This window comes from Helicoverpa zea, chromosome 10 (assembly GCF_022581195.2).
Source record: "Helicoverpa zea isolate HzStark_Cry1AcR chromosome 10, ilHelZeax1.1, whole genome shotgun sequence".
NCBI lineage: Eukaryota > Metazoa > Arthropoda > Insecta > Lepidoptera > Noctuidae > Helicoverpa > Helicoverpa zea.
In genome coordinates, this window is record NC_061461.1 from 13,126,278 (window position 1) to 13,151,460 (window position 25,183).

Here is a 25,183-nt window from a genome sequence, read left to right on the forward strand (position 1 = left end):
CTTAAAAGGCAAAAAACGTTATAGAAAATATTATTTTTTTACCGAATGATTACTCGCGCGGCTGCAGATGGCCGGAGCTGATATATTTTTTCTTGGATAGAGAATGACCCTAGGTATCATATACTCACGCCACAGACCTAACATATCCGTACAATTGAAGAAAAAAAAATAAACGTGATTCGCTCCATACAAAAAAATCTAATTTATTTTTTTTCAGACAAACGATCAACTTTAGAAGAAATTTCACAAGAGTAAAAGTTGTCTGGAATATCATGAAGAATCACATAAAAAAATATCGAATCGATATTGGAACTTTGTTGCCTATGTCCACTATTTTTCAATTTGGATCCACTGTGCGGCGGCGGGTCGGGCGGACTCGGGCGCGGGCCGCGCGGCAGTGCCTTACGAGGCGCGACCGCGAGCACACGCGAGCACGCGCGCGCTGCACACCCGGCATGCTCCCCGCGCACGCGACACTGCTCTCTGTGTGTCTCGCCAGGACTCGCCAGCCTCTGTGACCACACGCCGCCCTGCACCATGGCCTGCGCCAGGGGGATCTGCACCGCTGATAAGATATTCATCTTCATCAACATCGCCTTCGCGGTTAGTATTCCTTTACCCACTTCAAAACACGATCTGATCAAGTACGTTGCTTGCGCCTGCAGGATTATATATCGTTAAGTACAGTCTATCCTCAGTAGAAATAACCAACATTCTTTGAAATTCTACTTTCATTCCAGGTTTCAATAATTTTGTTAGTTTGTGACACTTAATCCAATTTCAATATGAACTTTGGTATGTAGGTACCTAATTCATATTGAAATATCAATTTGAAATGATCTCTAGAGCGAGCACCTAAGGATACGGTCTTTACCATATACTTAAACGTTGGTGTCCTGTAACACGCGCATGAGGAATGCAGCACGTAAACAATGCTCTCCCCCCTCCCGCCCCCCGCACCCTGGGCCCCCGCTACCCTCGCCGATGCAACGTGCACTGCGCGCCCCGTGCATGCACAAAAAATGCGCTCGGTTGCAGGCAGGGCGTACGCGTACCCGAGCTTTTCAATAAACTTATTGTTTAACTGCGTCCACTCGTTATGCCTAGCGAGGAGACTGTTTCATGTTAAACATTCCTTATCTTAGCTTCAAAATATTATAATATTATATTCAAAACATAATATTACCAACTCAGTTCAAAGAAATAACGAAAATATTTTTATTGTATGCACATGAATACACCAATTTATCATGGAGGTAAACAAATGACTAGGTAAGCGTAGGTCACTGCTACCTATAATTGGGATTACCATTACCTACACAGAAATGTATATTAAAATAAGACCTAATTATACTGAATTTAGTGTTTCCGACTAAACTAGTCATCACACATCTCGGAAACTAGAGGTACCGTCTCAAATTCAACACGATTCAGCACATCGCGGAATGTCTCATGACTCTCGCAATGAGGATGATTTTCATAAAGATAACCCTTTTAGGGTTCCGTAGTAGAGCTTATAGTTTCACCATGTCTGTCCGTCCGGGCGGTGGCCGGGCGACAGTCCGTCCGCTAGCACTACAGAGCTGATTCCAATATGTACATTGTCAATCACGCCAACAAAGTGCAAAAAAAAGGAAAATACTGTTTTATTACGTCTAAAGTACCCCCCTGACGTGGGGCGTGATTTTTTTCGTTCCAACCCTATCGTGTGATATGTATCATACATCGTGATATCGTGGAGTTTAAAAATAATAAGGTCATACTTAATTACCCCTGACAATACTAATTCCTGAGAAAGCTATTGATCGATGACACAAATGGTACCTTAACTTATTTGTAAGTGTAAGCACTTCAGCTGTGCTGTGGGGCGCCTAGTGTTCACATTGAAGATGGTCGTCGGGCGGAGCGCGATAACGATCTGGAGAGGCTAGTGGGCTGCAGCCTCTACTGACGCGCCAGCAAGACCCCGCGGCGAGGCAGCTCCGGGCGATGCGCTTTCTGCGCCCAACACTGTCGGACATTTCCACTTCATTGGTCTTGTGAAATGGTCTTTGCACTGCAAGTCAGTGTTTGGACAGTATCGATCCCCGCACCTCGTGTGTCCACGCTCCTACAGGTGGTTGTTCTAGTCTGAGTTAGTGTGTTGAGCGCACAGCCGTTGTCTGCTCGTTATATACCTACTCAAAGACTTTAAACATCTAGTAGGTAATCTACATATTTACAATAAAAATCAAAAACTATCCTAGTAAAACAAACAACTAAAACGCGTCAAAAAATTCGTCCCCATCGCTGTCAACTGGGAGCGAGCCCAAGAGGCTGGCAGCATTACCAGGTAATCTTAAATCTATTTGTACTTGTTAACTTCTCTACGTGTTATCTACGTTTTCCTTGACTGAATAGGAAGTTCAGATTTTGAATGCCCACCTTATTAGATAGACTTGCGGTTTCTTCCGCGTCCCGAGGGAAATGCTTTGCTTAGGCGTTTAAAAATAATCCATAACACAGCCTTTCTTGATACATGGTTTATACGTATGCGTAGGAACCTCCTGATAAGCGTATTCAACCAAACAGAAAAACATTTCAATATTTCATTTTGTTCAGTTTGTTTAGTTTGATTGTTTTTTTTTGTGCACAATATGATAGATATTGTGGCGCACACTTCCCTTACTCACAAACTCCTGAAGGACATCTCAGGTGGGTCCTGTCGGCAAAAGTTAGGTATAAGACCATCGGCTTCATGTGCTCTCCGAGGCCCAACAAACTATTGCCGTCCTTTGCGTGGCGCAGTCGGGCAAACAATCTCGTACTCCCTCTATGGTCTGAACGCAAATCTATAGATGCGCAAACGATCTATAAATACTTGTACAAGACCTCACCCGGAGAGCATCGTGTCAATGATATACCTGTAGCTAGTCCTTAGGACACAATACGAATTGCGTTAACAATCCATCCATTTACAATGTTCTCACTACGGAAGGTCAAGGAAAACCGCAACTTGTTTACCTGTATCGTACATAATTCAAGTAAAATATTGTGAATCGATCGCGCACTGGGTTTTTGTATTAGTCACGGTGTTGATACATGACAGTCGGACACATTCCGCACGATGCGACTAGTGTGCGAGGCGGACTGCAGCCTCAGGGCAGCCACCGCCCCCCACAAGTCACACACTATATAGCGAATGTTGGTTAGAACAAACAGCCACAGCCAACAGCCTGTAACACAACAGTACTGACCGCCTGACGGGGACCTCTCGACCGCACCAGCAGACCCAGCAGTACGGGCTCATTCTGATATCTTTGTTTAAATTACTTCATTAAAGGTAACGGGAAATTCAAATATAAAATGTTTTTTTGACGTTTTACCTAAGTTACCATTCGATATGAGGCGTGATCTCATCGATCGCGGTTATAATATATGTACCTCAAAGTAATTTTTGATGACTTTGTTACACTTCGAAAGTTGTGAGTCGAGACCACGGACTAGTAAGCGCAGCGTAGGACGTCCGGAAGACGCTGGATGCAGGTCGCTTCCAACAGGAATCTGTGGAGATCAAAAGGGGAGGCCTATGTTCAGCAGTGGACGTCCTATGATGGCTGAGATGATGATGATATATTCAGATTGCACACCGAATGTTCAATTAGGTAAAATGCCAAAAACCCATTTTTTTATATCAATTTCCCAGTCAATGGTTACCCACCATTCACCAGATTTTTAAACCTGCGATTAGATTTTTAGAAGTCGTGGTGGCCTAGTGGGCAAAGAACCAACCTCTCGAGTATGAGGGCGCAAGTCTAACCAAGGGGTATTGGGTTGCCCTGGTAACTGGGTTGAGACGGTCAGATAGGGCAGTCGCTCCTTGTAAGGCACTGGTACTCAGCTACATCCGGTTAGACTGGAAGCCGACCTCAACATACGTAGTTTGGGAAAAAGGCTCGGAGGATGATGATTAGATTTTTAGGAATCGTTAAGACAGTACCTCATAGTGAATTGGACAATACGGCTGTCATCCTACCAGCATTCACTACCGACTGACTGATTCACGAATATACGTACCTACTCATTATCTATTAAAAAATAAACATTGCACATTGTTTTTATAATAGTGCGTGTCCACCCACGTGACGCTAAAATGCTGAGCAAGCAGCAGACGAGTGATTGCAGCAGCGACACCGCGCGATAGCGGGGCCCACTACAATATACAGCGGGGTCACAGAGTCACGGGCGACCCCGCCGCCCCTCCACCGCCTGTTACTTAAATCTTGTTCGCGGGAATCTCACATGTTTGAATACTGCTCTTACATCAATTAGACGGCCTTGATCAGCCGTCAGCGTGTTTGTCCGAACAGTTAGCGCGCTGCGCCCCCCCGCCCCGCGCCGACGCGGCGACGCCTCGGGCTCCTGACCTGATATAAAAACAACACAAACCTGCTATCGGCTGGTACAAAAAACGTCACTAAAGACAGATAGATAATCTTATGATGCTGTGATGTGACGAAGCTATTTCGTCGATTAGATTCCGTTTTTAGTTTTTTGGCCATTGCGCGCTGTAATAAGCTAAATATTTTAGGACGACTTAATTGATACCCAATAAATTAGGCAGCTTTGACTACAATCTATCTCTAATATTGTACTCGTCAAGTCGTGCTTGGGTACTCATAAATACTTAAACTTAGTAAAGTTGAGTAATATCGTTCCAAAGAATTTGTTATTTGTACAAACATACATGTATGTAGACAGCAATTTAAACCTGGTTGCCAAGAGTGGAAGAATTTTTTTTTCGCTTCAAAATCGAAACATGTTAGGCTCTCTCTCTTGACTCCTCTGTTATTAACTTACAATATCTAATAATCCTGCCTGGTCGCCAATACAATCATCAATTTCCTTTATTTGACATGTTAAACATGACTAGATATCCATCGTTAGAGCGCGAGATGACATGATTATATTATGTGTGTTAGTTACGTGATGACATCGGCATTCGTAACTGTTATGGCAGTATCGGCTAGCGCAGGTGGACGCTCGCATAGGCAATGGCTGCGCGGTGGGATTCCAATCGGCGCGGCCCGACTTCTCGGAATGCCGATACGTGAACTGGTGCTCGCCACACACGAGCTTTCCCTTCGCTGCTGCCTCTCAATGCTCTGCCAACAAGTTACAGCCTATTGAGTAGCTTGTGCTCTGCAAGGCTACTGCTGTACGAGCTCCACAATTTATTCCACCGTTTTGTGACTTGTTAAGCGTTTGCAGTTAGATCAGGCTTTTTCTGGGCTTCACGTGAGAAAGGATCACCCATTAAATACATAGATTAGGTACAGAATATGAATAGATTTTAGCGTCGGTTTGTCGTGTGGTGGCTCCAATCAACACGTGATGAAATGAAGCCTTACAGTTTAGCCAAATGAACAATGTACGTAAAAATGGTAGCATCTGTAACGAACACAAACAGGCTCAAGTCATGACAAGGATGATCTCACGCGGGGCAAGTAACCTTTGCGTGACGCGCTCTTTGTCCTCCTGTAGCAGTGCAATGTCATTATGTCTCGCTTGTGACAACATGCTACACGGTATTGCACTTCATAGATTGACTTATCATTTAGAGGCTCGGGAACTTGACCCACTTCTGTATTAACACATTTCAGTGAAGGTTTCACACAATTGTGTGCAAATGTAGTTGACGCTAACTCCTCCGGCCGCGGCTGCGTCAAGCGCGCCGCATGCGTGACGTTCTCTCTCAGCTGAGTCACAGATAGTACGCTTTGTGTTATCTCGCCTCCTTTGTTTTATTGTAGCCTCTTGTAGGTATTTGTTTGTTTCCTGTCTCCTCGCCATGCTCCCAGTCGACATCAATGGGTGAGGATTGGTTAGACGCTTTTTGTAGTAGGTAAGTTTTACGTACGAGTACTTAATGCGTAAGTCAGCATAAGATTAGAATCCTTTAAGATTTATTTATTTATTTAAGATCATTGAAAGATTTGTTGGGAGAATTCATTTTGTTATAATTTAAAGCTTCCTATAATCTCCTTGTTTAACATTGGTCAGAGGATGCTTTTTAAAGAGTGTTGGAAGGGTCCGACCGTGGCCGTGCACCGTGACGCACTGGCCGCACGTGCAGCGGGCTGCTGCAGTGTCCGCGAGACACGTGCGCTCGCCGACACCACTTGCACTTGCAATTACACCACATTAAACAGTCTACGAAATATGGAATATTCATTGAAGAAACACTATAGTGTAGTCAGATAAAAAAACCGAGGCAACCGCAGACTCGTGATGACGTCGCTCGGCATACTGGCATCTGCATCAACTGCACCTCATGTTCCGTTTTATAGCACATTGATGGTGCGTAGTTCAGTGCTCTGGATGACAGCTATCACCTGCCAGCTAGGTCAATGTTCACGAATATATGTAGGAATCACTCAGTGGGACATTGCTTTGTGACTGTCGACCCATGTGATCAGGCATGTTCTCTGATGACGTTGTTAGTTTCCGACTAACAGCTATGAGTAACATCGCTCCTCTGGTTAAATGCATGCGGCCTGGAGTGGCGACCGGCCTGGTCAAGTGTTGACGTCGGCGGCGGTCACACACGCCTGTACGCATGGCCTGCTCCAATAATGTCTTTAAATAAAATCCATTCAGAACATTTCCGTTTGAAGAGTTGCGTCGTTAGTCTTCTTGCTGGACTGGTAGATAATTTACTACAATGCTACAATCTTAATAATACATTATTGTATGTTAAAAATGTTTCATTTGGTACTTACATTTACCTACTGACTATGATTTGATCCGAAATAAAAAGTGTTTCATGCATGCGACCTGGGGCCCGATTCTCCTAATTTTACTTAAGCAACATACGATTCACGTTCGACTGCGATCCAATCCCGACTCGATTACGATTGAAACGTATGTGGCATTCCGCTATTTTTTCTTTGAAATAAACTTTTTTATCCTTTTCTGTCATTCAATAATGAATCATTTTGTCTACAAGTGATTAACTATTGCAATATGATTGTAGAGCAAACTACCGTATAGCCCCAAAATTACCAAAATAGCAGACCAACCGCAAACCAATCAAATGTCGTTGGAATACGATTGGTCTTATATTAGTAGCAGAATGCCCGATATGGTTAAAACTGTTATTGCAATCCGATTTCTATTCGATTTTGACATTATTAACTTAGGAGAATCGGGCCCCAGAGCCGCCTCTAGCGATCTCGGGCCCTTGAGCGCGTATATTTCTTAGCGCCCTATTCAACCGATTGCCAAAAAAGAGAATCTCAACTTGGGGTTGTATTCAGGGTTCCGCAGTGGACTAGGACCCCTTTTTGTCTTAATTTGATAAATCTATACTCATTATTATTCTTGATTGCACACATAAATACCTACATTTTGACACACTGAAAGTAAATCGACGCAGTTGGTTTGTTTTTATTTGTGGAGTCATCATCATAATTCATATCGTATAGAAGTTGCTTTACCGTAATGACGTCACAAGCATGCTGAAGATTGAGTCATCGAATTCCTACTCTTGTTTTGAGATGAAGAGTCATGTAGTGTTTGTCGTCCTACTATGGTCATTATAATTAAGTTGCTAATCTATCATGTCATCACATTTTTCCTCTTGAATATCGAAAATGAAATATTTAAGAATATTTAAGCAGGTATAAGTATGGTTTATTTTGTTTTTAGGGGAATAATTTGTAAGGATGTTTTATACAACAAAACATTTTGTGCGTGATTGCGCCTCTCTAGTTTTTTGTGCAAATTGTAATGCTCAGATGGTGAGGTCGTCGTCCGCGGCGCGATGTGTCAGCGCGCCGCGTCGTGCGCCCACGCTCCGCCGCAGCCGCCAACTGCTTAGCACCCAACTTGACTTTACTCAGCGACGCTGTTCTTTACATAAACATTGACATTGCGTGCACTAGCCATCGCCGGTCCCCGAAGGGTGTTAAGTATACTTACCTACTTACATAAATACATACTTACGTGTAATAAAACCAGCTTGTTTTGGCAATTGCGAGAGGTGCCGCAAGTCGCAAGTAATAGCCATATTTTCTTTATCAGTACTTATTGCTTTTTGCACAATGCACATTAAAGACTAAACTGCCATTTACAAATGATATCCCTAAGAAAACGATCAAAAGGACACGATACATACAACATACATTGGAGGTGTGGACATAAATTGATGTGGAGAGTACAATTGGTGTGGATGTCAAGTGTAAGACGGAGCGGCCGAGCAGGCAGGGCCGCGCGGAGGAGCGGCGGTCGTCGACCCGCGCTTCCCGCTGACCCTGACCCAGTGCAGCCACGTGCCGCCGCGCCCCGACCCCGCGTCACGCAGACACCCAGTGCAACAATCATTACCACAATTTCATCTAGTTTCGCGACGTTTCCTAAACATGCAAATATAAAGGCAACAGCTGCTGATTCGCGATAACGTCGGTACCACTCAGCGCGGACGCTCCGCTCAATCAACTGTTTTATGAGTCAGACACTTGCAGAGATCTCTATAAAAGCATAGCATTCAGTTTTTGACTCTGAAAGTAAAAACACGCGATAAGGGACTACTCACACTTATTCAGCTCTATTCAGCTTATGTCCATAGAAAACAACGATTTTGTATGGAGACGCGTACGCATCCATTCAGCTTTCCGCGTTTATTCAGCTTTCGCGGCAAACTAGTATAAAATGAGAACAAATGTGTTTTTATCATGCGAGTGCTTTAGATGGAGATCAGCGCTGATCTGCCACATTCAGCGCTGTTCCGCCGCGTTCGACGCTGAATGGGGCGGAACAGCGCTGCACACGTATGGTTCTCAACTCCTTGTCGACAAGTTGCAATGAAATGGGTCGTAATAGGTCCTCAATCTTGTAAAACTTTGCAATATCCATCCGAAAATGCTCATTGAATTTAGTAGGTATTATTTTGTTTTAATTGGGGTACCAATGTCACGTATTCTCCAACTAAATTTCTATTTACCCAAAGTGGGTCAACCCACTTGACTGTCGTTTGCGTTTTAATTTCTTACGCTTATTTTTTTCTATGTCTTCTGCAAGTAACGAAACGAAAAACTGCTTCACACAACGCGAACTCAAAACAGCTTCAATATTATTTGTCTCTTCTACTGTGTTTGACGGTCACAAATGAAATCCAGCAGGGGCCCGATTCTGCTAAGTTAATAAGGTCAAAATTGAATAGAAATTGAATCGCAATAGCAGTTTTAACCATATTATCGGGCATTCTGCTACTAATATAAGACCAATCGTATTCCACCGACATTCGATTGGTTTGCAATTGGTCTGCTATTTTGGAGATTTTGGTCTATACCTACGGTAGTTTGCTCTACAATCATATTGGAATCGTAAATCATGTGCAGACAAAGTGATTCATTATTAAATGACAGAAAAGGATCAAACGTTTATTTCAAAGAAAACAATAGCGGAATGCCACATACTTACGCTTCAATCGTAATTGAGTCGTGATTGGATCTCAGTCGGATGTGAATCGTATGTCGCTTAAGTAAAATTAGCAGAATCGTGCCTCAGGAGTCGAGGATCCGTCAGTATTTAGACAAATACTAAGAAAAGTTGGCGCGGCCTTGACTGTAAGTTAGCGGCGTTCCTATTGGCGTATAAAGTGCACTGTAAGCACAATCGGTCGCGTCAAGCCCGAGCGCCGTGACGTCAGGCGCCTATCGAGCGGCCGCGACCTCGGCTCCGGCACGAATTGGGCGAATTCGCGGGGAACTGCGGCGGCAACGGCACACGCAACAATTGTATTGTCCTACAACTTATACAATACCGGCCGAGATCTTGGTCTTTCGGGATCCCGCGTCATTTTCCAAAGCAGCGGTATAAATAAATGCAATGAAAACGGGTTTAATGCGCATATATCAGGAACTACCTACAAAATTGTTTTTGATGTTTTCTATTTCAAATTATTGTAGGTATAATTCATAAACAGATAATTAATTACTTAGCTAACACATTAAATTATTATATTGTTACAAAGTTAAGGATCTTGTGTACAAACAATCCCACCCAAAACAAAAATGTAAAAGGCTGCCAAGTTCGATAATATGGGAATGCTTTGCCTATAAAAAAGTGAGATCTGAATAAGTACCAAGTTCCATACACATACCTCAGTTAAAAATAGTTATGTACTTTTTAATGATGTTACTTGGCAAGTTTTCACACACCTTGTTATAAACCTACTAAACGCAATGAATCAAGTATATAATTTTCTATTAAAACTTGCCAAGTAACATCATTAAAAAGTACATAACTATTTTTAACTGAGGTATGTGTATGGAACTTGGTACTTATTCAGATCTCACTTCTTTTATAGGCGAAGCATTCCCATATTATCGAACTTGGCAGCCTTTTACATTTTTGTTTTGGGTGGGATTTCATTTATTTTTGTAAGGTTGTTTATTTTTATTTTTTTTCTTATGATTAAGTAAGTTAAGGAAATGTCTCATTTATACTATCTTTCAGATTTTGGAATATGCACTATGCTTCTTACAAAGAAATGAACTAGATTAACTAAATGGACTAGATTTACCAACTGACTGACATGTCATGTTATCATATATTATGTTCGTGGATCAAACTTACATATTCGTTATTTTCGAAAGTGACTCACACTTGGCCGTTTTCAGATTTTTACTTTACTTTGACTAAATACAAACCTTTGTAACGAATTTCAGATCGGTACGACCATTCAAATATATATCATATAAACTAGCTTCTGCCCGCAACTTCGTACGCGGATCCTGTCCCTTATGCCAGCGACTACGGGGTCAGCAAAATCAAAGATCTGAATAGTCTGATATTGAATTTTAAGGGCCCGTTGACTTGAAAACAACGGAATACTCATAACCATTAGAAACGTTCCATATATTTAATTTTTGTACTTTAACGGCAAAAGGACAGCAAACTAAACAAAACGCTGAGAACTGAAGCGCAATAGACGTGACCATAGGGATAAAAGTAGTGATTCTAATTAGTCCGCATTTAAGTTGTGTGTGGCAAAAATATTACACGTATTATTACGTAAAAAAACATTAAATAGATGACAAAGTCGTGGTGACTTAGTGGAAGTCGTGGTGGTTTAGTGGGTAGAGAACCAATCTCTCAAGTATGAGCGTGCGTCTTTGATTCCAGGTCTGGCAAGTGCCTGCCAATGCAACTTTTCTAAGTTCGTATGTACTTTCTACGTATATTTTGGATACCAATGACCGTTATTTGGAGGGGATGTTAAACTGTAGGTTCCGGCTGTCTTTGAACATTCTTGGGAGTCGTTATGGGTAGTCAGAAGCCAGTAAGTCTGCCCAGTTTTACCAAGGGGTGTTGGGTTGAGCGGGTAACCGGGTTGTGGAGGTCAGATAGGGAGTCGCTCCTTGTAAAACATTGGTACTCAGTTGCATCGTGACTAAAATACCGACCCTAAAATAATTAGGACAAAGGCTCTTGAGATAATAACGACAATAATAATGAGATATAGGCACCGCAGGACATCTGAGGCTGATGACGGGGAGTAGCGACCCCGCGGGGCTATATATGTATACTGAGTTCTCCAGGGAGAGTATACTGTCCCCCATCTCCGGCCGGTCGGAGTGAACCATGACGGGGGTAGGTCTCACGCCTCTGGCTTGGCTTGGCCGTCCAGTGTGGAGTCGCTAGAGCAGGATTAGTAGCCCTGATCGGAGGGTAGGTGCTTCATGGTAAGCACAGGGAGCGCGTAATCTGCGTTTAAAGTCCGCCGAGGTATCCTCACCCTTGAGCCGCTCATGTCCCTGTTGCCCTCTTGTTGCTATTCAGTGACTGGTTCCCGGGGGCCCAGTAAGTGAGGTGGCGAGTCTCCACCTGCCATTTTTACATGCCTAATACATTGACATCCACTAACATCCCATCACAATAGCCCAAGTAGTTTTCCTCCATAGTTAGCAATAGTTTAGCACAGAACCGGGGATTGTCTTTTTTTTAACGACGTCCACCGGGGATTGTCCTTGGGTTCATTTCTATAGTGTATAAAGGGATAATCGTCGGTTTTTATGTCACCATTTCATTAAAGTTGTCTCAAAAGGGCTTCAGAGTGTTGGCTTCGGCCCCACGTTTGCCTCCCAAAAAATCGGAACTCTGTAGTCCCGAGGTCTGGAAGAGACATATAAAATAATAATGAGATATAACGCAACAAACTCGGAGAGTGGGGGCTCGTGACGCCACGTCTAGGTATGTAAAATTTGTACTAAGCAGTGACTTAACACGAAATTCAATCGTTGTTGTATCTTCGTTATTATTTGTTTGTGAGAGAGAGAAAAGAAAAATACGTGTCCATTATTTTAGGAACTATTTCACCATACCTATTTCATAACATTAATTTCTATACATTTCAAGTGTAGTATTGCTCTTGAAGTTCCACATCAGGTGTTCCAGATCTTCGATGTTTATACGTCAATAGAGAGTGCTTATCAGATTGAACAACTTTTCCTAAAACGTCATATCTTCAAATGCTATAGTCTAGCTGGGCTCCTGGAGTTCCACATCAGGTGTTTTACATCTTCAATTTTTATAAGTCAACAGAGAGTGCTTATCAGATTGAACAACTTTTGCTAAAACGTCATACTTCTATATGCTATAGTCTAGCTGGGCCCCTGGAGTTCTACATCAGGTGTTTTAGATCTTCAATTTGTATAAGTCAATAGAAAGTGCTTATCAAATAGAACAACTTTTGCTAAAACGTCATACCTGTATATGGTACAGAGAAGTTGGGCTCTTGGGGTTCCACATCAGGTGTTCCAGATCTTAAAATTTATTATCTCAGCTGAAAATGCTCATCACATGAGTCAATTTTTGCCATGGCACCATTTTTGTATCTCTTATAGTTTTGTTGGTCTGTTGGAGTTCTGCATCAGGTCTTCAAGTTTCGAAGATAAATTAAAGCCTATATGTTGACCAGGCTTAATACTGATACAACAAAGAAAAAATCATTGAAATCCGTTCAGTAGTTCGGAAGATTAGCGTGTACAAACAAACAGACATACAGACAAACAGACAGATTTTTTTTTTGGATTTGTGCTCCATTACTGTTTCTAAACCCCATCCAATTATTATTTTTTTAAGGGAACAAATATAATGACCACCATAAAATGCTTTGATACCCTTAGTTTTGCAACCAGAAAAATCTACTGAACACCAGAAAAATAAAGTCTAAAAATGTAATAGTACCAGCTATTTTAGTCACGACTTCACGTTAAATTGTATTCGACCACCAAATTTAGTAAATGATCACCAACTCTTGACGACCAAATTAATGTATTATTTTTGCCTAAATAAGTCACTGTGATTGCCATAAAATGTAGGCTTATTATCAAATAAAGTATTATGATGCCATATTAAGTTATGTATCCGGCTTGCAATGCATGCGTGAGTGTCAGTATGACGAGTGACAGGGGAAAATGGAAGAAAATGACATATTGCGCCGACCCCAAGTAAAATTGGGAACAGGGCAGGAGAAAGAAGAAGAAGAATGTGTTTCTCAATACACTCCCTCGAAAACACACTCTTATCGCACTGTTTAGAGGCATGCAATAGACAATTTTCCACCCTAGTGCAGGAAAAGGGTCCCCATAATGTTATTACATTTATTGTATCAGGCCGAACTTATTTTCTTGGAGTCAGTTTACTTAAACAGGATAGCAAGATGTAAAAACTTTGATTATCATTTTATATTAAAACGCTGGTATAATTTTGATGATCATTCACTACTTTTGGTGATCATTTACTACTTTTGGGATAACAATGATTTATTTGGACTCATTTTGCTTAAATAGGATAGCAGAATGTAAAAACTTTGGTTATCATTTTACTTAAAATGGTGGTTTAATTTTGGTGATCATTTACTATTTTTGGCTTGCGCATGATTTATTTTGGAGTAATTTCACTTAAATGGGATAGCAAAGTGTTAAAACTTTGGTTATCATTTTACATTAAAATGCGAGTTTCATTTTGGTGATCATTTACTATTTTTGTCTGCTATTTGTTACTATTTCTGGTGATCAGTTAAACATAAGCCTTTTTTTAATATATTCAATGTACAGACACAGTTTTTTTACAGATTTATTATATATATAGATATAGATAAAAGTTCGTTTTATTTATAAATATATTAGGGGTATAAATTTACACCTTCATTATTTTGAAACTGACTCACACTTGGCCATTTTCAGATTTTTTCCTTTACCTTGACATAAAGACCTACCTCCATGCCAAATTTCAAGTCAATACGACCATTGGAAGTGGTCTAGGTTTTTGATGAGTGAGTCAGTCAGTCAGTCAGTGAGTGTATAGTAAAAATAGCGATTTTCTGACGTCAAATATCTCAAGACCTACAATAGGTATCTATTGCAGGTCTTGAGATATTGACGTCAGAAATACAAAATTTCATTAATTTCATTTATATAGAATACAACATTTCATTAATGTATATTAATGAAATTTTAATTTTGTTTAGATAAGTGAGGGGGTCTCAACAGATACCAGAAATTTGATATGCGTAAATAAAATAGATTTTGAGTTATAGGGGGCCCGAAATGGTTCGTGTAATATAACTAGGGCTTTCAATACCGGTATTACGGGATCCCGTAATACCGTGATCACGGATATATTTTGGTCTTTTTTCAATACCGGTATTGACGAGCCAATACCGTGATTACGGTATTACAATCTTTTTATAATTTTAATTATTGTGGTTTGTTGTAATAAGTAGCAGGAAGTTGTATTAAATAAGATAAATAACTACGTACTCGTAAGATGTATTCGTAACCCACCCAAAACAAAAATGTGAAAGACTGCCAAGTTCGATAATATGGGAATGCTTCGCCTATAAAAGAAGTGAGATCTGAATAAGTACCAAGTTCCATACACATACCTCAGTTAAAAATAGTTACTTTTTAATGATGTTACTTGGAAAGTTTTCATACACCTTGTTATAAACCTACTAAACGCAATGAATCAAGTATTTAATTTTCTATTAAAACTTGCCAAGTAACATCATTAAAAAGTAACTATTTTTAACTGAGGTATGTGTATGGAACTTGGTACTTATTCAGATCTCACTTCTTTTATAGGCGAAGCATTCCCATATTATCGAACTTGGCAGTCTTTCACATTTTTGTTTTGGGTGGGATTTCATTTATTTTTGTAAGGTTGTTTATTTTATTTTTTTCTTATGATGAAGTTAGTTAAAGGAATGTCTCATTTATACTATCTTTTAGATTTTTTAATATGCACTATGTTTCTTACAAAGAAATGAACTAGATTAACTAAATGGACTAGATTTACCAACTGACTGACATGACATGTTATCATATATTATGTTCGTGGATCAAAGTTACACATTCGTTATTTTCGAAAGTGATTCACACTTGGCCGTTTTCAGATTTTTATTTTACTTCTAACTACACTATTTTACTTCTAACTAAATACAAACCATTCGAAGATATATTATATAAATATAGATAAATTTAGTTCGTTTTAGTTCCTTAAGGGTATAAATTTACACCGGGTATAAAACACCTTCATTATTTTGAAACCGACTCACACTTGGCCATTTTCAGATTTTTCCCTTTACCTTGACATAAAGACCTACCTTCATGCCAAATTTCAAGTCAATACGACCATTGGAAGTGGTCTAGGTTTTTGATGAGTGAGTCAGTGAATCAGTCAGTCAGTGAGTGTATAGTAAAAATAGCGATTTTCTGACGTCAATATCTCAAGACCTACAATAGGTATATTAATGAAATTTTGTATTTTAGATAAGTGAGGGGGTCTCAATAGATACTAGAAATTTGATATGCGTAAATAAAATAGATTTTGAGTTACAGGGGGGTCGAATTTGGCCCGAAATGGTTCGTGTAATATAACCCACGGCCGGTGTGTCGCTTTTTTTGCTCGAACTTGGCGGAAACACTGCCGTGTGTCTAGATATTATTCTCACACTTCACACTTGTGTATTAAGCGACATAAGGTTGAAGGCTTTTTTGCATAAAAAGTACAAGGCAACCGGGTCGAGGGTCGATTACGAAGCTTTTGCTAGGTGTAGAACCAACATAAAAAATAAGTTAGAAGTGGCACAGGAACACTATAGGAACCGCGTTCAGGGTCAAATGTTGAGTGATCCGAAATCTTTTTGGAGTTACGTCAAGTCCAAGAGAGGTAGAAGAACTCCACAAGTGATCTTGAAAGGTGGAGTGGCATTATCCAATCAGCAGTCTGTAGAAGAGTTTGCGAAGTATTTTTATTCGGTATATAGGGAGGAGCGACCGGAGTTGGATGTGGACTCAGCCATAGCTAGCGCAGGTAGTCGAAATGGAGCGGCGCGAGTGCACTTGGACCAATTACAATTGGTAGACGTGTGTCGGGCACTAAAAGAGCTTAAACCGAAGCGGTCCGCAGGGCCTGACGGCATTCCACCTTACATATTTCAGGACTGTCGAGTAGCGTTATCCAAGCCACTGCTCCACATATTTAACCAATGCATTAAAGCTGCTGTCTTTCCAGAGAGGTGGAGAGTGACCCGCGTTGTCCCAGTTCCGAAGGCGGGGTTCGCAGGGTCTGTAGATGGGTACAGACCAGTGGCAGCATTATCGACGCCGGCAAAGGTATTGGAAACGGCTATACATAGGAGCGTTTACCTTCAGGTTAGAGCACATCTATCAGATGCGCAGCATGGATTTCGACCGGGAAGAAGCACCACCAGTAATTTGCTCTGCCATATGACCCATCTGGTGCCGACGGTGGATAGTGGGGAACAAACTGATTCTGCGTACTTTGACTTTCGAAAAGCATTTGATTTAGTCGACAAAGACATGTTGCTTAGGAAATTAGCAGGTGTTGGTTTTACCCCACACACTCTCCACTTTTTTGCCAGTTATTTGAGGGATCGGCAACAATATGTAGAATATGCGGGTCACGTGTCGGATCCATATTTCACGAGGTCTGGGGTAAGTCAAGGGAGTAATCTTGGCCCTTTATGCTTCCTTCTGGTGGTGAACGACCTGCCAGAAGTAGTTCAAGACGCGTATTGTCTGTTGTTCGCTGACGACCTCAAATTGTCCCTCACGGTTAAAAGCAAGGATGACTGTGTCAGGCTACAGGATGACATTGATAGGGTGGTGAGCTGGAGCAAGGATAACCTACTACAATTCAATAGCTCAAAGTGTGTGACCATCACTTTTTCCCGCGCACACAAGCCCATCTTACATACCTACTACATTGACGGGCTGCCTTTGGAACGGGTCGCAGTAGTCAAGGATTTAGGAGTAGAATTTAACACCAGTCTGACTTTTCGTGACCACATCATACGTAGCTGTAAAAAGGCTTATAGAAATTTGGGGTTTGTACTTCGTACGGTCCGAGGATTCACAAATGTGAAAGCCATTATAGCACTATATAATGCATTGGTGAGGAGCCAGTTAGAGTGTAATGCAGTCATCTGGGCCCCACATGAAGCTAAATATAGTCTCATGCTGGAGAAGGTTCAAAATAAATTTATTAGATATTTATATATGCGGTACTATGGAGTATATCCCTTTTACCCGTTGATGTATCCCACCCTATTTATTCTGGGTATGGTGGGATACAACGAGTTAAGGGTGAGGAGAGATCTGGCACTGACCTCATATATATTTCAAGTATTCAGAGGCAAGGTGCATAATGCAGTCGTTCTCGGCCAGTTGGGTCTGTGTGTGCCGGACAGGTACGTGTGGCGCCGGCGGCGGCCGCCGCTGCTAGTGGTGCCGCGCGCTCGGACTAACCTGTTAAGGGAGGCGCCGCTGACGCGTGCAATCCGCATGCTCAATCTCATAGCGAGTGAAACGGACCTATTTTATTGTTCTGCGAGTGAATTCACAAGAAATGCATTATTTATTATTAGTTATAGATGGTAGATAAATAGATAGATTTTAGTATAAATAATTTATATGTAATTAAGGCGCATTTATCGCATTGGGGTAACCTGTAATGGTAAATGTATGTAGATAAATAAATAAAAAAAAAAAAAAAAAAAACTTATCTCCAGCATACCTCCTCTTAAACAACCTTTCTTAAACAACTGGTTTCTTAATCGGTCGAGCGAGCCAAACGACGTTATTGTTTTGTTAGTCAGTAGTAAAGAGACATCTCATCACTAGGATGTATCGGCAATCTACTTGGCAACACTGCAGGGACTCCAGAACAGAGTAGATTTCAACCGAGTCAAAGGCCTTCTCATAGTCCACAAATGCTAGACACAGTTGAAGTTGAAGAACAGGACGACAACAGTCCTACTCCACGTCTCTGGAGTTCTCCCTTCAAACAGGACGGCGTTAAAAAGCTTCTGGAGCTCCCCCAGTGCGGGCTTACCTCCTGCTTTTAATAGCTCTGTTGTAATGCCATCCTCGCCAGGGGCTTTTCCATTTTTGAGCTATCTCAGAGCGATCTCGATTTCGCCACTGCTAACTTCTGGCAGGTCTTCGGTGAAATGGCGTGTTAATGTGGCTCTAGAATCCTCATTTCCGGGATCAGGTCGAGATGCATGCGATGCGTATAACCGGCCATAGAAGTTTTCCACTTCCGAAAGGACTGCCGGCACCGAAGAAACGACTTCTCCACTTGTTGTGGTCAGCTTCGTCAAGTGGCTTCTTCCAAGAGATTGTACGAACACTTTTGACCCCCGATTCAGTCGTCCAATTGCTCTTTCAATGTCAAGAGTATTGGAGCACTGGAGGTCGCGTCGTACGTGCTTGTTGATCTCTTGGTTTAGAGCCCGCTTAGCTGACGAAGTGACAGGCGGGTTTTCACGTCGTTTCTTCATTAACCCTAATGTCTCTTCCGAAAGCTTTGATTTCTTGCCCTTACGCTGCATGTTACAGAATCTCGAACCTTCCTCCCTGAGGATCCGAACCACATATTCGTGGTTCTGGTTAACGTCTGTTGTGGTTTCCACGGCGGCAAATCGGTTCTCTAAATTTGACTGGAACGTTTCAGATCCTGAAATGGTTTGGAGCAGTGTTGGTCGGAGCTTGGCCTTCAGACGGAAACGTTCGGCCTTGAAGTTGATATTTAGAGAGCCTCGGACAAGTCGGTAATCGCTACCGGTATTAAACCTATTGATCACGGAGACGTTTCTATGTGCTTCTTGTTCGTCATGATGAAGTCAATCTCATTTTTAGTCATAGTGTCAGGGCTATGATTGGACGCTTGAAACTAAAGGATTGTGTTTTTAAAGTTTTAATCGATCTAAAATTAAACTCCGATTTCGAATTAGACGAATTCGATTTGACAATATTTAAAAAAATATTTACAACAGCCTTTCTGTAGTAAAAGTAACTGTATTAGGAACTTGTAAACGGGATGCCAATTTACTAAAAGCGGATATTGCGCTAAAATGTATGTTGACGAAGTTAGATGGTCAAGCTAATGACTTAAGCCAAAATCTTGCAAAGGCACTTCGAAGACGCATAAAGGAGCGACGACTTTTAATATCTGGAGTATTGCAATATTTGCATGACCGACAATACCGTGATCACGTGATCACGGTATTGAAATTTTTAATACCGGTATTGAAAAAATCCGGTATTTGAAAGCCCTAAATATAACCCACGGCCGGTGTGTCGCTTTTTTTTGCTCGAACTTGGCGGACACACTGCCGTGTGTCTAGATGTATTGCTGTACGCTGAATGCCTGACTGAAAACTTCTGTCTCCAACAATAAGCCACTCACATTACTAATGAATGATTGACAATGTGTTCATCTACTTTATGGATATGAAGAGAGACATTGTAATATCATGATGTGTCATCTCAGAGGTCATACGTTATCATAAGTACAGCTTATGTTATATTACAGACAAAGCGCCACAGTGCGGGCGAACACCTGGTCCGTTGATGCGCTCGCGCACAGGCACAGTGAACGCGTTGTGATGCGGCGATAGAGCAACTATTGAGTGATGCGAGCGCTCGGTGCGGTGGACGTCGCGTCGGTATCGGCGCCGCCGCAGGGTCAGCTGCTATCTGCACATTATGTTGTGACTGCTGCCCTCTCCTGCCCCCTCCTGCCCTCTGCACACACCACTTCTTTATCGATTGATTTGTTTATCGTCTTTAGGTTTCTTAGTTCAATTGAACGGATTATACAACGTTATTTTTTGTTTATGCGAAACCTGATACACCTATCTAGTATTTTTATGTAAAGAATCTATGTACGAAATTTCAAAACCGTATCATGAAAAATCACAAAGTTATAAGCTTGTTAAGTTACGGGACTGTCCGTAAAAATACATAATCACCACAAAACGCACATGCCGCGCAACGCGATAGCACTGTGCGCTCGCGCCCGCTATGAACTCGCCGTGACCTTTGTTGTGCGAGAATAAATACTTATTTGTGGTGTCCAACATTCAAAGTTTTTTAGATAATTTTGGGAAAAAATATAACATGGTGTAAAAACTATTGGAATCGATTCAGTTACTGATTCTGAACAAACTATATTCAGGTTTCGCACAAACAAAAAATAACGTTGTATAATACCCAAATATGATTGAGGTTACATCTTCAAGCAAGGCATTGAATATCTCTCTTGCATCTCCAAAGCTAAATATATTCCACACTGCGTTCACCAACACGCATGCGCAGCGTCAAAGACTGAACCCACGGTGACTACGGGCTAGCCCCCTCCACATGGGGAGGCCTTTGTCCACTTGACTTGCAGTAGGTAGCTTCTTGATAGAACTACCTACTCCACGCATACACCTAGGCCTACAATATAACTACATAATATGTAAATCGTAATAATTAGATACCTCTTCCAGCGTGACAGGTATGGTACGTGAGCCAGACCTTAGATCGGTGTGTATGTTGCAGATGTACAGCGGTGCGCTGCTGGCGACGGCGGCGCGGCTGGCGTGGGACCCCAGCACGTACACGTGGTTCCGGTTCCTGTGCGGCGCGCAGTACCGCGTGTCGTGCGCGTACGTGTTCGCGGCGGGGCTGTGGCTGGCGGCGCTGGTGTACCTGGGCGTGGCGGCGCAGCGCAGCGCGCGCGCGTGCCTGCACGTGTACGCGGCGGGCGTGGCGTGCCTGGCGCTCAGCGAGGTGGGCTACGGCGCGTGGATGTGCGCGTCGCTGGCGGCGTGGTGGCGCTCGGCGCCGCAGGCCGAGCTGGCGCGCCGCGGCATGGACCTGCTGCACGACCTCAAGCCGGCCCTGCTCGCCGTCGAGCGCTACCGCGACGTCGCGCGTCCGCTCTACGACATGATCGAGGTACGCGCCCGCCTCTACACCTTATACGCTACCATACACGCTACGGTCTACCGAAGAGGTCCACCTGTGCAGGTGGACCGGAATGTGTGTGGGAATAGACCTGTGCAGTTTTTTGAACGCTACTATTGTTCGGTTGACCTGCGCAGGTATTTGCACAGTTTACCTCTCCGGTAGACCGTAGCGTGTATGGCCAGCACTACATACTATCACTGAAATTCTATAAAATGTCGTTATTTTATTAGATTTGAGGCGTGAACTTATCATTTGCTGATTTTTTATGTGTACCTTATCAAGCTAGACTGTTATAATATACAGTATGTATGTATTATGACATATATTATGACACAGACATTTTCATGCTTAGCTTTGCCCACTGGCAGTAAAGATGACATTATCAATTCCTAAAATCTTTACTGGGTCTTCTTTCAACAGCTTTGAAGGAAGTAAGCGTCGTCGTGTCCCTTCCATTACATACCTGTCTAACTTTTATTTGTTATCGCTGGGCTAAACATGCTGTTACGCATCCCCCTCCCGTCGGGGGACGGGAGAGGGGTATGTGGGGCTCCCCAGCAAAGACGTTTCCGGTATACCCACCAAAAATGCCCAACGGCACTCCGACCTCGCCTGAGTGGAGGGGGTCTGGGAATCTATGGCGTCCAGTCCCCCACCGGCGATTGCCCGCTTTACGGCAGGCCTCATACCTCTCTTCCTCATACCTCCCCCAGTGGGGAAGGGGCGCCTTATAATGCCCGGAGCGCAGGGGTTGATCCTTGTGATCGCCGTCTTCCGCCCCTTCTTCGTCTACGGAGCGGCACCGCGAGAGGGTCGTTCTCCCGCATGCGCTCCGTCGCTTCCTTCTGTAACATGATGTCCTCACAGAAGGAGGCTACCGCACATAGCTGTCTGCCTGTGTAATAGTGCATACTAATTGAATAAATAGTATAAAATGAGCTGAGTAACGCGGCGGCGTGTGTTGCAGGAAGTGGAGCGCGAGGCGCCCAACAACGTGTTCGTGATCGTGGTGTTCGGCGTGCTGGCCATGCTGCTGCAGGTGAGCTCCCAGGCCTTGTGTGTTTGCTTGCTCGCTCATCGTACCGACCACCTAATCACGTTCTGTCACCGCATCACCCGCGTCCCGTGGTCACTGCTCTACATATACTTACTGCGGCAGAGTAGCCTCATAGCCTTACTCGATAAAATTAGGTTCGGCAGTTTGGCATGCATGGTGACCATTGCGCCGTCGGGGTTGTCAAATTCTTGAGATTAGCATGTTTAAGCAAACAAACAAACTCATCAGCCATTTAATATTAGTATACTACATACTCGTCGATCACTGCCTTAATTTAGAATACGATATCTGTGAAATATTCTTTAGGTAAAAATTTGCGCGTAAGTAAAAATTATTATATCGCTAATGGCTAGGGGAAGGCGATTCGTTTCATGGCCCTTTGGATCGTTTCGGCATGTCTTCTCAATAAGCTATGTGCTGATGTTGCAGATAGCGGCATTTGTAATGGCGCGGCGGCTGGCGCGACGAGCGGGCGCCGGCGCCCTGGCAGCGCCCGCCGAGAAGGACAGCGGCGTGTGCGCCGTGGCCGCCGCCGACGACGACAGCGACTGCAACGACGCCGAGCGCCCGCCTCCGGGCTGGCGCAAGAAGGCCAACCTCCGCATGTACACCATACTCGATAAGATTTTCTAGCAGGTCAGTTCTTCGTGTAAATGCGTTGTTATTGCGAATTTCTATTAATCTGTCTGGTGATTTACTTAAGTACTAAAGATCTTGTACGGGGTTTACGCCAATATTCTATCTCTAGCATAAAAATGGCTGGGTGACGTTTTGTTGCGATCTGCTCTTATCAATCGGAAGTTCAGCCCGTTTGACTATAAGATACAGAACACAGAATGTTCATACTTAAGAGGCATTTCGTTGCTTACAGGACCAGACCGGCGTTGGCGGCGCGTCGCCGACGGCGGCGGCACGGGGCAGCGGGACGCGCGCGCGGGCGCGGCGGCGGGCGCGGACGGGCACGCGGCGGGCGCGCGCCGCCCCCGGGCGCGACGCCGCGTGGGACGCCGTGCACGCGCAGCTGCGAGCGCGCGCGTCGCGCCACCCCGCGCCCTCCGCGCCCGCCGCCGCGCTGCTCATCCTGCATACTGACCTGTAGCCGACAGCGTGGGGAGGACTGCAGCGGGAGCCCTGCCCAGCTGCCGCCTACTGCCCCCCGCCTGCCGATGAGGGTGTCCTGTTGACCATATCAACATAATTATGGAATTAATCAAGAATAATGCGATTATCTTGTAGAGTCGATAAGACAAGCCTTCCACTTGTAAAGGTCTGCCCATATCTTATAGTTTTCTAATTGTTTTCTATAAAACTGATTAACGAATACAGACTGCCATATTACGTAGTACGTAGGTAGTGTCTAGTAAAGTGTAATGTTAAGATATAAGTATGTACGAGTGAGAGCTATAATTGCAATGCAGTTCTCGTCAAAGCCGAAGTTGGCTGTTAGCGAGAGTGCGAGGCGTCGCATGGCTAACTTTACGTTTGACGAGAAGTGCGCGCGCCGGATCAGACGCGAGCTGCGAGTTCCACCTTGTTATTGTTCCACGTATTCCTATATATTTGTACGTAGTTATTATACATTTAAACGAGACGGTGCGTAGTTATATAATATGATGTAGGTAATGTTAAATTTTATAAAAGTTCTAGTAATTTGAGTAGTAACTTCTTGCCTTGTAGTGAACTTATCGAGAGACGTGGTGCTACCGACGCTAATATTACATGTTCAATCTTTATTGTTCCGTACAACGTTAGACTGAGGAGACTATGTCTTTCCTATAATGTTCGATGAATATTGTTGTATGTGGCGAGTAGCCGGCGACCACTGCTACTGCTGCGAGTCGCTGCCTTGCTGACACTATTGTTGTAACACCTTCAAATCTCATTCGATCTGTTGTTTTATGTTCAAATGTTGTGATATTGTTTTTCTGTGATTTGAGATAAACTATACAAGAGTAAAACAAATGAAGTTTGTGTCCGAGTATACGGGGTGCCAAAATAGCGTAAGATAGTTAGTACGACTCGTTCACTGTTGCAGACAATATTCATGTACCTCTAGTTGAAGCTCACTCCGTAACTAGACAATAAGCAGCGATACGCACACCAGCGTCCCCAGGGCCACGGCATGCGAGCCGCGGGCCCCACAGCCTCGGGGCCCACCGTCGCGGGGCCCACCGTTGGCGGGTGGTTGCGCCGGGGCTCGGCGGCATGGGGTTCTTGTTCCATCATTATTAACTATTAAAGCAATAAAGTGATATTTTTGTATGCGATTGCGTTTCATTTCATCCAGATATTTCGATTGTGTATATAAAAAAAAACTTTTTTATTTTTATTGTCTTTTGTTATAATTCTCGAACAAAAAGGACAGTGGGGAAAATTGGACAAAGGAGAAAGCACTTTAAGCTATTATAAATCATTGAAAGGAAGGAATATTTGGTTAGAGGAATAAATTTATTGAAGCTATTTATTGTACCATTTCCGTAGTAAATCCTTTATTCTTCGTATCTATCCTTTAGCCCACATGGCCTCCCAACGATTCAAGACTACGAAGTCTAATTTTAACATAACTGCAACCCTCACTGTGTAATTAAATGACGTATTACCCGCAGGACACTGGCTAGCAGCAAGCACAACATTTAACGTCGTTCATCTGAACATTCGTCGTTTACCTTTTTTGTATAACCTAGAAAATGAACAGCTTATTCTATAGTTAGGTATTGCATTGCAACATGGTAGGTACCTAAGTACATATATTTTCTTCCCCAAGGACATTGAACATATAAGTAAGTCCATAAAAAGAAAGTATATGTAT

The 25,183-nt window shown here is 43.0% G+C and overlaps 1 protein-coding gene across 2 annotated transcripts; it reads left to right on the forward strand.

Annotated features, from left to right (window-relative positions):
- The first annotated feature begins 399 nt into the window (after nt 1-399).
- Nucleotides 400-23,311, forward strand: LOC124634083. 2 transcript variants are annotated; one of them, XM_047169498.1, is made up of 6 exons: nt 465-603; nt 16,567-16,667; nt 20,907-21,305; nt 22,285-22,356; nt 22,804-23,010; nt 23,246-23,311. In XM_047169498.1, exons 3-5 carry the CDS (start codon nt 20,907-20,909, stop codon nt 23,005-23,007), a joined length of 675 nt encoding a protein of 224 aa, XP_047025454.1. In that variant the 5' UTR covers nt 465-603; nt 16,567-16,667; the 3' UTR covers nt 23,008-23,010; nt 23,246-23,311. The 2 variants fall into 2 exon arrangements, with proteins under 2 accessions (XP_047025453.1, XP_047025454.1); XM_047169497.1 differs by lacking the exon at nt 16,567-16,667 and having other exon boundaries at nt 400-603.
- The last annotated feature ends 1,872 nt before the right edge of the window (nt 23,312-25,183 follow it).